We start from the raw sequence: 13,095 nt of genomic DNA on the forward strand, positions 1-13,095 counted from the left end.
TAGTGAAGAAAGAGATAGAGATTGAAGTGAGGCATCTACAAGTCCAGGAATGCCCAGAATTGCTGGTAACCACCAGAAACTGGGAACAAATTCTCACTCAGAGACTCCAAGAAGGAACCACTGCTGCCCACACCTTGATCTCAGACGTGTGGCCTCCAGAACTGGGAGAGTATAAATTCCTATTGTTTTAAGCAATATTTGTTACAGGAGCCCCAGGAAACCAGTAAATCAGCTTTTCTTGCTTTAGATGCCTCTTAAGAATTCGATGAAATATATGGACACTCTTCCTGTTAAAATCAGACACAAACTCACAGGTACACGGATTAGTCAGCAACGTTCGGGAGTGTGAAGGCCTCTCGAGTGATGATTGAGGTCCGTGAATCTAGGCTCTTAACCATTCCCACCCACCAGCCTCGCAACCTGGAACTTAGTAATGTGTCCTCTTCTGGGACGAGGTGAAGATAGCAAGAAGTAAGAGACATCTTGACTTGCGTATATACTTTAATTATATGAAATCACTCTGTAGAAAGAATCAGTTAACACATTAAAAGAAAATAAGCCTCATATCAGTGATTATTATGGTTTGAAATATATCTATCCCTTAACGTTTTAAAGAAAAGTGAGAAATGAAAACATATTAGGACATTAAAAATCACATGGAGAAAGCTGAGGGTAAAATTATTTTGCTATAACCCCAGTCATGGCTATATTCTAGGTCAGAAAAGAAAAGAAGAATGAATCCCATGGCAAATATACAGTTTCAATAAATAAAAGCACAGGAAATTGTTCAACTATCAGTAAATGCTAATTCATGTTCCCTGGCATATTAGTTTCTTAAGGCTGCTATAACAAAGTGTTAGAGAATGGGTGGCTAAAGACAAGAGAAATTTGTGCTTTTCCAGTCCTGGGGACCAGATGTCTGGGATGCAGGGTCGCAGGGCCGCCCTCCCTCCGGAGGCTCCAGGAGAGGGTCCTTCCTGCCTCTTCCAGCTTCGGGGGCTCCAGGCATCCCTGGGGTGGTGGCTGCATCTCTCCCATCTCTGCCTCCGTCCTCACGTGGCTTCTCCTCTATGTCTGTTTTTCTCTCCTTCTGTTTGTTATAAGGACACTGCCATTGGATTTAGGGCCACCTTCATCTGGGATGACCTCATCTCCATCTTTCACTTAATCGCATCTGCAAAGACCCTATTTCCAAAGAAGGTCCCGTTCCCAGGTTCCAGGGATCAAGTCTTGGACATGTCTTCTTGGGGGGAACAATTCAACCCACTACAACCTCCATCATCACAGGTATGTTGATAGCATCTACCCTTATGCTCATTGTGTATTTTATTTTTAACAGAGACAAGTAAGTTTCCCAAGGTTACAGAGCTAGAAAATTATGGATGGATTTGCAGGTCGAACCTGGCTGTCTCCTTCCAGCCCCCAGCTCTTGAACACAATTTTGACTTTGCTGCCTCGCTCACTCTATTTCTCCTACTAAAATTTACTTATTTGAATTCCATCCTTTCATGGCTTGAGACTGCTGTGTCCAATCTCCTTTCCTCTTTCCCTCAGTAAGGAAAATTAAGCATCGCTTGACCTGTGGGGGCCAAACTCAGACTATAATGTGGCATCTCCACCACCATCTTTGCTCCACAAAGTCAATATATGTGTGGAACTTTGGAGATGAATTGAAAACCCACCTTTCCCCAACACTCTGAGTCCTTGCTCAGAGATAGATGTCTTTTCTCAAATCCTTGCTGAGCTCAAGTTGGTTTTCTCCCTCTAGGTCTGCCTTGTCTCTGAGACTCATATGATGGGCAATATTTGCATGACAGCCTCCAGGGTCTTGATATAGATATATATCTATATATATATACATACTCATGATGGGAACTTCAGATTTTAGTGCCTCTTGAAGGAACCAAAATTCCCCATCTGGTGAGACCATCATCACTACTGTGAATATAATTGCTCTCCATAACATCAGCTAGAGAGCAAGATGGGTGTTGATTACATTATTGGGACAGCAAGAGTTAGTAAATTCTGCTTCTGCTGCCTTTTCTTATGAGGACCCTATCAACCAGCTTGAACACTCATGCATTCTTCAGGATTATAACCCTGATATTGCTGGAGGATTATGACCCTGATATTGTTTCTCTAGACAGTTCCATTTGTCGTTCCATGGGCACGGGATAAATCTTTGGCACGTAGTCAACACTCTAAAAATACAGGTTGTACCTTTAGCAACTTAGTGGCATGCTTTCTTTTTTGCAAAATGAGGAGGTTGGGCTGGGGACCTGCCAAGATGTCAGATGTCACATCCCAGGTTGCTGCTGAAGGAATGTTCCGGAATCCAGCCCACTCAAGAAAATCCATGCATTTGTCACAGGATGTTGGCTTCAAAACTCTGACTTCCCCTTGGAGCGATTGCTACCAATTTTCTTGCTCTCAAAGTTGTTTCTAGAATTGTGTCTATGAGGAACAGTAGCATTCACACAGCTGCACAAGGTACATCCTCCTACTAGTTACCAATGTTTTCATTAAGAGGGGCATGTTATTATTTTCTGAGTTGAGGTTGTTAGGTGGCTGCAGAATTTTGTGGTTACGTGGTGGGGTGTTTCTTCTTCTGAGTTCCTGTGGTGTAAGCTGGGATGTTGTGGGCAGAGCCTGCACGGCATAGCTTTGGGGGGCCACGAGGAACAGTTCCTCCCAACGCATGCTCGCTCTTGCCCTTTCACTGCTGGATACCTCCAGGTGCAACACCAGCTGGTGAAAATCAAAATAAAGTCTGCCAAAAAATCAAATCTAGGAAAGAGGTGGATGCAGTTATTTCAGAAATAAACTGGATTCCTTCCCCCCGTAAGAAATAGGAATGAAATAGTACAAATTCTGCCCTCTCTCTCTTCTCACCAAGTCTCAGGTTTACTTAATGTTTTTCATTAACTGTGATGAGGTGGGTCTCATGTTTAGATGGATCAGGTCCTATTTGGGAATGAAAATGCAGAAGTCACCAAATCAAGAGCTGGAATGGGATGACTTGACAACTGGGCTCAGCTGGGACTGTCAACTGGACCACCTCCATGTGGCTTGGGCTTCGTCCCAGTATGGCAGCTGGTTTCCATAGGGGAGCATTCTGAGAGAAACAGGAGGAAGTTGCATGGTCTTTTCTAACCCAGTCTTGGAAATGTCACTTCCATCACGTTCTGTGGTGTCATGGACCGAATTGTGTTCCTTCAAAATTCGTATGTTGATGTCCTGACCCCCAGGACCTCAGAATATGACTGTATTTGGAGACAGGGTCTTTAAAGAGGTGATGAAGGTAAAATGAGGTCACTACCGTGGGTCCTGATCCAATAGGACTGGTGTCCTTATAAGAAGAGGAGATGAGGACGCAGACACGCACAGAGGGACGACCATGTGAGGACACGGGGAAGATGGCCATCTACACGCCAAGGACAGAGGCCTCAGGAGAAACCAACCCTACCCACACCTTGATCTTGGATTTCCATCCTCCAGGACTGTGAGAAATAAACGTCTGTTGTCTAAGCCCTCCAGTCTATGGTATTTGTAATTAGCAGCCTTGAGCAAACTAAGACACATGGGATGTGATAAGTCCATCTCACATTGAAAGGGGAGGTATTTAGACTCTGCTTCTTAATGGAGGAGTGGCAAGACAAGCACATGGGGTATGACAGACGTCATCTCTGGAAAACAGAATCAGCTGCACTGACTTTGAGATGCCTGTTTCTCAGGGCTAGTTGAAAGACCAGACATCATTTATTTGAAGTACTCTGAGTCTCCTCTGAAATGCATTCGATCAGTTGTCACATACAAGTGAAGCAAGAAGAATCTGCATCTGATTCCCTTGTCTTAATATCACTTTTCTGACTTCTCAAAGCTATTTTGCCACCAACACCCAACCCAGCCCCTAACACTTCCTGCTTCAGAGTGCAGTCAAATGCCATCTGAAGGTTTTACTAAATCTTGATGTATAAACAATGCAGGTCTTGACTTTAGGGCTTCAGGAGAGGTTTTTTTGTATTTATGCTTTAAAATACATTCTAAAAGAAAACGCATACTTTATTGGAAATTCATGAAAAATTGTTTAGGGACTTTCTGTTCTATTTCTCATGTAGAATATGTCCAACTCCATGAATATGGCATTCACTGGATAGAGAAGAATGCCTTTGAGAGATGTTCTTGCAAGGCACTGGAAGGCAGCTGACCACAGCAGCCCCAGGTAAGATGGACACTCATCAGGTCGTTCTACAGCACTTGTGTTCTGTCCATCCCTCTGGATATCCTTCTGTGGTGTGGGCATTTAATGCATCTTATTGATAGATTGACATATTGGGCCAGATAATTTTTTCCTATAGGGGGCTGACCTGTGTACTGTAGGCTGTTGAGCAGCATCCCTGGTCTCTACTTATTAGATGCCAGTAGCATCTTCCACTCCTAGTTGTGACAACCAAAAGAGTCTCCCAACATTGTCCAATGTCACCCGAGGGTGGGCATTTTCTCTGTTTGAGAATCATTGTCTCCCGCACAATATATAATTTATACTCAACACTCATCGTAGACATAATTTTTAGATGTGGGTCTGTACATATGTGTTTGGATAGATAAATAGATGATAAATAGGTGGTAGATGATAGATGATAGATGGATAATAGATAGATCATAGAAAGATGGATATGTAGATACATAGAAAGAAAGAAATCATATATTAGACATACATTCATAGACGGAGAGGCCCAAATTTGTCTTTTTGAATTTGGCTGAAGTCTCCATTTAAAGAAAACACCCCTAATATTGATTTTTCCCCATTTAATCTTAAAAGAAATAATAATCTTACGAAGTTAGCAAGTGTTCAGGAATCTGTCAAGAACAGATTATTATGGGTTATTATTATGGGTGTTATGACAATGATACCCAATGAAGCAATTTACAATTAAAGCATGTAGTAGAGATCTCAAACCCACATGCTTTGTGAATTCTCAAGTCTGTCTTGTTACCCCATGATAGAAACTCCACTCAGGGATGCTGAGCTTATATTTATATAGAAAATAATAGAGCAAGAAATACAATAGAGAGATCATCGTCAGAAAAAAAGTCATTTTTTAAAAAAAATTGTAAAAGCTTTATAAGCATAAGGCGTTTTTTTTTTTAAATCTATTTTTATTTGCACCTATTTTGGTAGCATGATAACGGCATTATATATATGGGAATTACTTGCATTTGCAAGGCTTTCTTAGAGAAGTTAGAGAAACACGAGGCTTTGTACCTCTGAAGCCATCTCAAGCTTGTTTTAATAATTCCTTAAAATGTCTTTGGACTAATGCAGAAGCTAAGATCACGTCTTTGAGAAAGCATTGCCCATGGCAGTGCTCCTGCAGCTTCAAAACCTCAAAAGTCCTCTTTCCAATGTAACAATTCCCTCCAAATAAATCTGCCTCAGTGGTGAAATAACTGCGTATAAATGAGCAGCTTAAAATTAGGTTGAAGTGAGATGAGGATTGCTCTTTAAAATATTGAGACCATGATGCTGAAATTTTATGGTTAACACTGAAAATCTTTTGAGCTGATTACTCCTATTGCGTCCATAGACACATCAGTCTTCTTTTGCTCATGTGTGTGTGTTTTTTAAATTGAGCAATCAAGACTTCAGTGAGAGGAGGAAAAAAAATCGTTCATCCCATGGAGTTCTGATCTTGTCTGTATGAGACTTCACTGGGAGAGTCTGTCCTGTTCCTGGGCATTGAGAAGGTTTATGTCAGCAGTGTTTACTATTACTAATGCTATTGCTTATCTCAGGGTGATTCAGATGGGGAAATTCAGGGTCATGTATGTCATTCATCTTTCTTCTATTGACTTGGAGATCCTTGCAACACACAGCCTTAAAACAAGTTGGACAGCCATCCCCCAGTTCTACACACGTAGCAACATTGCTGCCTATAATAAGTCCATTTAATATTTTGTTGAAACATAGTGTTTAAAAGGAAGAAGAACAAGGCTTACAAATTCAGCGATGAATGATGGTTATGATGTTGATAATTGTTACAGAATACTTTTAAATTGTAAAACAATGTGTAATTAAAGTCTGCACCATTTAAGTTGACTTTTATTAGGACAAGAGTAAGTCAGGTGAGCAGTATCATAAGTATAGACTTAACAGCTAAAATTAATACTACTTCCTTGATTTAAGAAGAAGGGATAAAATGTACTGTAATTTTAACGCAGAGTTTAGTCATCATCCTCTCAATGTTCTTGAGATTGCTGGAACTGCAGGCTTCATTCAATCTTTTCTTAAATATTCTGTGATTCTACTAAGGGATATGATCATTTATTTTTTCATAGAGAAATATGCTCTCAGGATTTACTGTGGACACACTTGTCCATATTATAAAACCATATTTGCAAACTCATATGCATTTCTAAAATATATTTGTGAAATTTGAGTGGAACAAGTTTTTTCAAACAAATCAAGCAAAAACACATCTAAATTGTACCTGCTTAAGAATTAGAATCTTAAGCATTTTTGTATGCTCTGTTCAAAAGTCATTTTGTGGTTCAAATGTTGTCTTTGTTCTCTGGCGAGTGATAGAGAAAATTACACTAACTTTTCATCTCTGCACAAGATGGTCTTAAATATAGCATGTAGCCAAGAGAAGTGAGCACAAAGAAATCGCAGACTGCTCGTTTTCCCATGAATTACACGGATTTTACTGCATGTGAAATCTCCGTCTTCCAACCTCGGTGCTACGGACATTTGGGACTGGAGGACTCTCTGTGAGGGGCCTGTCCTGTGCACTGTAGGGTGTTATCCAGTATCCGTGGTCTCCCCTCACTAGATGCCAGGAGCTGCTTCCTCAAGGTGTGACAACCAAAATGTCCCCAGACATTGCCAAGTGTCCCTGGGGGCAAAATGAAGCTGGTTGTGAATAATTACTCTAAGAGAGAAATAAAAACAATATACAAAATATCTGAAAATCATAAAGTCTCATCTTAGCTGGGCTCACTTCCCAGCTGGGCTGGACTCCAAGTTTCTGATTGGATTCCATGTGTCTTCATGCTGGGACCCAGGGTGAGGGGCAGCAGACACTGAGGGCATGCTCCTCTTGTGACAGATAATGAGAGCAAAGAGGACAAGCCAAAGCAAGCAGCCACATTTATAGTCTGTTCAAATTTTTCGGCCATAGGCAGTAACGTGTTCAAACCCAGTATAGTGGGGCAGAAATATCTGCTCTGCCTCCTTTCATGGGAGATCGTGCAAAGTCCTGTGGCAAAAGGTATAGATGTGTGATTCTATAAAAAGAAGAGAGTCGAGAATTGGGAACAATTATGCAGTCTCCCCTTCTCACCAAGGAGTGCTCAGTAACTATCAATCAAATTAAAATAGAAATTAATCGCAGAATGAGTCTGTGAAGGAGTGGATGAATGGGGGGAAGCAGCCATATTGGAAACGTCAAGAAAGGCACATTTATGCCCTATGCTAGAAGCCCATCTCATGCTTTTATTTATTTATAGTTTTAGCTTTTTTAAAGCTTTCTTGAAAAACAGCTTTATCTAGATAAAATTTGCATACCATACAGTTCACCTATTTGAAGTGTGCAATCTAATGGTTTTTAGTATATTCACAGATATGTGCAATCATCACCACAGTGAACTCTAGAACATTTTCATTGCCTCGAAAAGAAACCCTGTACCTTTTAGCTGTAATCTCCTAATCCTCCAAGACCTAGGTAACCGGTAATCTACTTTCTGTCTCTATAGATTTTCCTATTCTGGACTTTCATATGAATAGACTTCCATAATATGGGGTGTTTTGTGTCTGGCTTCTTTCGTTGAGCATAAGGTTTTCAAGGTTCATCCATGCTGTAGCATGTATCAGAACTTCATTTCTTTTTATGGCCAAATACTATTCCATTACAGGGGAAGATTACCTTCTATTTATCCATTCGTCTATGCATGGACACTTGGGCTGTTTCCACCTTTTGACTATTAAGCATAGTGCTGCTATGAACATGTGCGGACAAGTTTTTGCATTGACATACGTTTTCATTTCCCTTGGGTTTATACCTGGGAATGCAATCGCTGGATCGCAAGGTTTTTGACAGCATAGGAATCTTTTCTGTGACCTGAGAGGGGCTGTTCCTTTCAGAATTGGAAGAGGAATGTTTCAAGAAGTGATGTGGATAAAATACATCTTGGTGGCAACTGGGGATTGCCAGCTTTGGGCCGTGGCTTTCTTAGGTATAGGACTCATGTCTTTTATCTGGGAGAGGTGGTGTTCTTAGGGACGTTTAAGCAATATGCCAAGTTCCTTTTCTTTTATGCTGGGCTGTGTGTCAGGGGAGGAAGAATAAAAAGCAGGTGTAGTGTTCGCCAAGACTGAGGTGTGAAGTCAGGAAGGCCTTGCATGCAGGGGGTGGGCAAAAATAGATTAGGCAGAGCATGCTCAATGCCCAGGGTTAGACTTGGCCAATAACGAGAAATGGAGTAGAAAGGTACAAGAGAAATTAAACAAACGGAGTAGAGGAAAAGGTCGGGGCACCAGCACCAAGAAGAGAGCTTGGCTTAATCTCTTGCCTCGGATGGGTTTGGGCATGACCCTCCCAAGGGGAAGATGCTGAGGGAAACCTGGTTCCAGGTGCGGGTGCAGAAGCTTTTGCAAACGCTTCACCAAAATGCAATGCAGAAATCTAGACGCCATCCATTGGCAGACTTTCAGTATGCCTGTGTTTCTATTTCTGCATCTGCACATCCATCATAGTAATTTTGCCTTTCTTCGTGATTAGGAGAAAGAGATGATGGGTCTGAATACCAAGGCTGCTCATTGGAAATGCTCTGGGCTTCCTCCTCCTTTGCTGGATGTCACACTCAGCATCCTTTCGACAGTGGTTTGAAATCAGTTACTCTCCCAGAACTCATAACCTCAGGATTCACTTAGACAGAGAAGGGATGCAGGAAGCATTGGGAAAAGAGCCAACGCTTCAAAGGAATTTTGTGCTTTTGTGGGCTCAACAGCCCTCCAACCAGGGGCCGTTATTCTCAAGTTATTGACAAGTTGGGAAACTGATGCTTAGATTACTTGTCAACCTCAGACCCGGTGAAGGGTGTGGGTCGTGTTGAGACCAGGCTTTCCAACTTCCAAACCACAATGACGTGAACAAAACAGGTTATAACACCACGTCCTGTAGATGGAGAGTATCTAAGCCTGTGCAACTTTTAATTCTCACATTTAACTCTTTCGGCTTTATTTTGCAGCCATTCTGATCCAATGTTTGTTTCTTGCCTGAGAAGAGCCCCTAATTAAACCCACAAAGGGCTGTGGGTAGCTTTGTGCTTTCTTATGTTCCTGCTAGAGGAAAACACCTGGGAGCTTGTTAAATATAGCCACACCCCAGGAGGTTCAAATTCCGCAGATTTGGGGTGGGGCCCAGGCTGCTGTGTTTAACAAGCTCCCCGGGTGAGTCTCAAACACACAAAAGTGTATGAAACCGCCAAATTAGGCAACTGTCGAGTTGCTTTGCATTTAGGTTTGGGACATTTTACTGTGGAAAGAGCTTCTGGAAAGTGGTTTGCTCATGGGTCCCCCTCTTTATTTTGGTGTCAGGGCTTTCTTTATGAAGGCTTATGTTTTGGGCTGAATTGTGCCTTCCCCACCCCCAAATTTGTATGTTCAGTACTAACCTCCAGAATCTCAGAATGCACCTTATTTGGAAACAGCGTCGTTGCAGATGTAGTTAGTTAAGATGAGGTCATTAGGGTGGGCCCTAATGCTATGGGACTGGTGCCCTTATGAAAAGAGGCACATGGGTCACAGACATGCACAGACAGGGAGAAGCCCATGGAAAGATGAAGGAGGAGACTGGGATTCTGCCTCTACAAGCCAAGCGACGACGCCGAGGATTGCCGACACCCACCAGAAGCTGGGGGCCAGGCAGGGAACAGAGACTGGCCTAGAGCCTTTAAAGGGAACCAACCCTGCCCACACCTTGATTTCACACTTCTGGTCTTCAGAACTGTAAGAGAGCAAATTTGTATTGTGTAAGCCAACCAGTCTGTGGTACTTTGTCATGGCAGCCCCAGGCCACTAATATAGTTTATTAGTGCAAAAGCAGATACGCTGAATGGCTTTTAGAACTGGGGGCAGGGGCTTCTCGAGGTGCAACTAATTGGGAAAGTTAGAGGTGCAGAAGGTAGAGAGGGCAGCTGGGGGTGTCTTCAGGCATGGGATGCTAGAGATACAAGAGATGAACTACACGGGAGACATGAAGAAGATGAGAATGAAGAGGGTGAGATTCAGAACTAAGTGGGACCTAGATTCCACAGTCCTTGCTGGATGCTAGTTTTCTGGGAAGCTGGGGATCCCATGGAGATGGTTGTGGGCGTGGTGGGGAATTTTAGGCTCTAGGTCAGCTCAGATATGTGACGGGGCCAAGGCTGTCTGTCTGGGTGTGTGAGGATCTCTCCTTCTCTTTGTGCCTCTCCCTCTCCCCTGCCATCATCTGGACCTAGCCCTCTGCATCTCTGTCTTTCTCCTTGTATCACCTTCCTTAATATCTGGACAGCCTGGTGTTAACATGACGAGGAGCTGCTTTCTACTTTGGTTTCTAGACTTTCTGGTCCTGTGCATGATGAATCAAGCACAGAACCTCCCTGTTCCAATCATCAGTGACTCTCAAAGTCATCCTGGACCAGCACCACTGCACTGCCTAGGGATTTGCTCAAAATGCAGAATCTTTGGTCCATCCCAGACATGCTGAATGGGAATCCCTGGGAGCAGGGCTGTGTTCAACAAGGCTTCCAGGAGATTCCAATGCACGTTCAAGGGTGAGAGCTCAGGGTACTCCCATGGAAGCGAGGAGATGGAGTAGGGTTTCTTCTTCATGGAGACCCCCAAGGTTTACTGCCTGAATCCCTGGGAGGATGGTGCCCTTCTCCTGGAGCAGCAACCTAAGGTTGATATATGATGGGCAAAATACATGCCAGTCTGAGCACCACTGCAGCCCACCCCTTGGTGATGGCCGTGGGCTGGATGCTGTGAAAGATGACATGAGTGGAGCCATATTAAAACAGAGCTGGAGCAGCCATTTCAGAGGAACTATCTTGCACGTCTTCTTTCCTTTATCTTCCAAACTTTACCAAACCACCAACAGTCCAAGAAGTCAGTAAGAATGAGAATATCCTGTTTACAAGGACTGATGGAACTAGACTTTGCTGATGACTGAGGTGCTATCCAATCAATGAAGTACAAGTCTAGCCTTGGGCCTGATGACCAAACCTGAAGCCAATCTATGAAGTACAAACCCAGCCTCACCTCATGGAACACCAATGAACTCTTCTTTAATACAACTTACCTCATCTTCCTCCCTCTCTCCCCTAAAAACCCTGTGTCCCTCTCCAGAATCAGGACACCATTTGAGTTTCTACTCAAAGATGTGTGTGCTGAACTGCAATTCTTGAGACCCCCAAATAAACTTTTTGCTTCTCTGGCAGTTTATGTCTCATATTTGTTGACAACCCTGAGGCCTAGGCTGGTGCAACATTCATTCCTTTGGAGTCAGTTTACAGGAGGGCGTGGGGCTCTGTCAAGGCTGATAAGACTCAGAGGCTTCTGCCTGTTGGGAGAAAAGTTAGAGCTCATTTCTGTCGGACTCAAAACCAGACTCTTCTAGGCTTTCACAGGGGTTCTCAGTCAGGGGTGATTCTGTCCTGTGGACAACACTTGGCAATGTCTGGAGGCATTTTTGATTGTCAAAATTAAGGAGATGGGACTACTGGCGTGGAGTGAGGCCAGGGTGCTATTGCATTAGTTTCCTAGGGCCACCATAACAAATGACCATCCTCTCCTGGTCCTGGAGACCAGATGTCTGAGATGAAGGGGTCGTGGGGCCGAACTCCCTCTGGAGGCTTCAGGGGAGGGTCCCTCCTGCCTCTTCCAGCTTCTGCGTCTCCAGGCGTCCCTGGGCTGGTGGCCACCTCCCTCCCATCTCTGCCTCCATCTTCATGTGGCTTCTCCTCTGTGTCTGTGTCTCTCCTCTTCTGTCTCTGATTAAGGACACTTTTCGTTGGATTTAGGGCCACTCCCATCCAGGATGGTCTGATCACAGATCTTTCACTTAATTAGGTCTGCAAAGACCCTGTTTCCAAATATGGTCCCATTCACAAGTTCAGGGTGGACATACATTTTGGGGGCTACCATTCAACCCACCACAGGGGCCACCTTAGAATTCTGCCAACCACACCCACTCTTTTCAATGTTTTTCCTAACAAGGAGAGACAGAAGTTTACCTGCAAGATTCGCTTTCCATGAGAATACAATACATGGATGGTTTCTTCAGACAGCCTCAGATCAAATCGGACCTCTGAAACATTGACAATTTGCCTATTTCCAACCAACCAAACAGTTACTTCCACAAAAGTCTCTTCCATCTGCTGATTTGGTTTTTTCCCGTTCTGTATTTTTGGGGGAAGTCTCCTCTGAGCTGCGTTTCGCTGCTTATGTACTTTCTTTATTTTGAAAGGACCATGTGTGAAACGAACTTCCAGTGGATGAGGGGAGGATGTATTTAGCATCTAGATTTTCCAGAAAATCAGCTCTCTTCTGTGTCACCCAGCCCTGCCAAGCAATTACATGGTTTTAATACAGATTTGAACGGTTGCTATAATTATGCTAACCGTCTAATCCAATGCGTAATAAAAGTGCCATTACAAGCCTAATTACTATATAATCAGAAGTTTTCCAGCTAATGGGACCACGTTCTTTGCAAGGCAAGGAATGTGTGCTGTTTCCATGCATTAGCAAAGTAATTTTAGTGTTGTAAAAAAACTACAGTGGTTTGTAAAAAAAAATTTTTTTTTTTTTAGTTTAGGTACCCTTTATTGAATAGAATTTTCTTTCTTGATGAGAACATGCATTTAAGTCTCCAAGAGGAGCCTTGAGTGGGTTCGATGAGGCATTCTGTTTTCATTGCGTATGTTTGTCTCAAGGAGAGGGGAAGACACCAGCTCAACTGTTAAAAGTGTTTCTTCATCGGAAATATTAGGAATGAGACATCTTTCACGGAAATGTCTTGAGACTTAAACAATATATGTAAATGCATTTTG

General features: G+C 43.0%; 1 protein-coding gene across 1 annotated transcript in view; it reads left to right on the forward strand.

Annotated features, from left to right (window-relative positions):
* LOC106845887 (uncharacterized) overlaps nt 1-13,095 on the forward strand; it is a 369,420-nt gene that overhangs the window by 14,766 nt on the left and 341,559 nt on the right. The window contains exon 2 of the mRNA XM_070501822.1: nt 1,105-1,287. Within this exon, the coding sequence (XP_070357923.1) occupies nt 1,105-1,287 (183 nt within the window). The remainder of the gene's footprint in view (nt 1-1,104; nt 1,288-13,095) is intronic.

This window comes from Equus asinus, chromosome X (assembly GCF_041296235.1).
Source record: "Equus asinus isolate D_3611 breed Donkey chromosome X, EquAss-T2T_v2, whole genome shotgun sequence".
Taxonomy (NCBI): domain Eukaryota; kingdom Metazoa; phylum Chordata; class Mammalia; order Perissodactyla; family Equidae; genus Equus; species Equus asinus.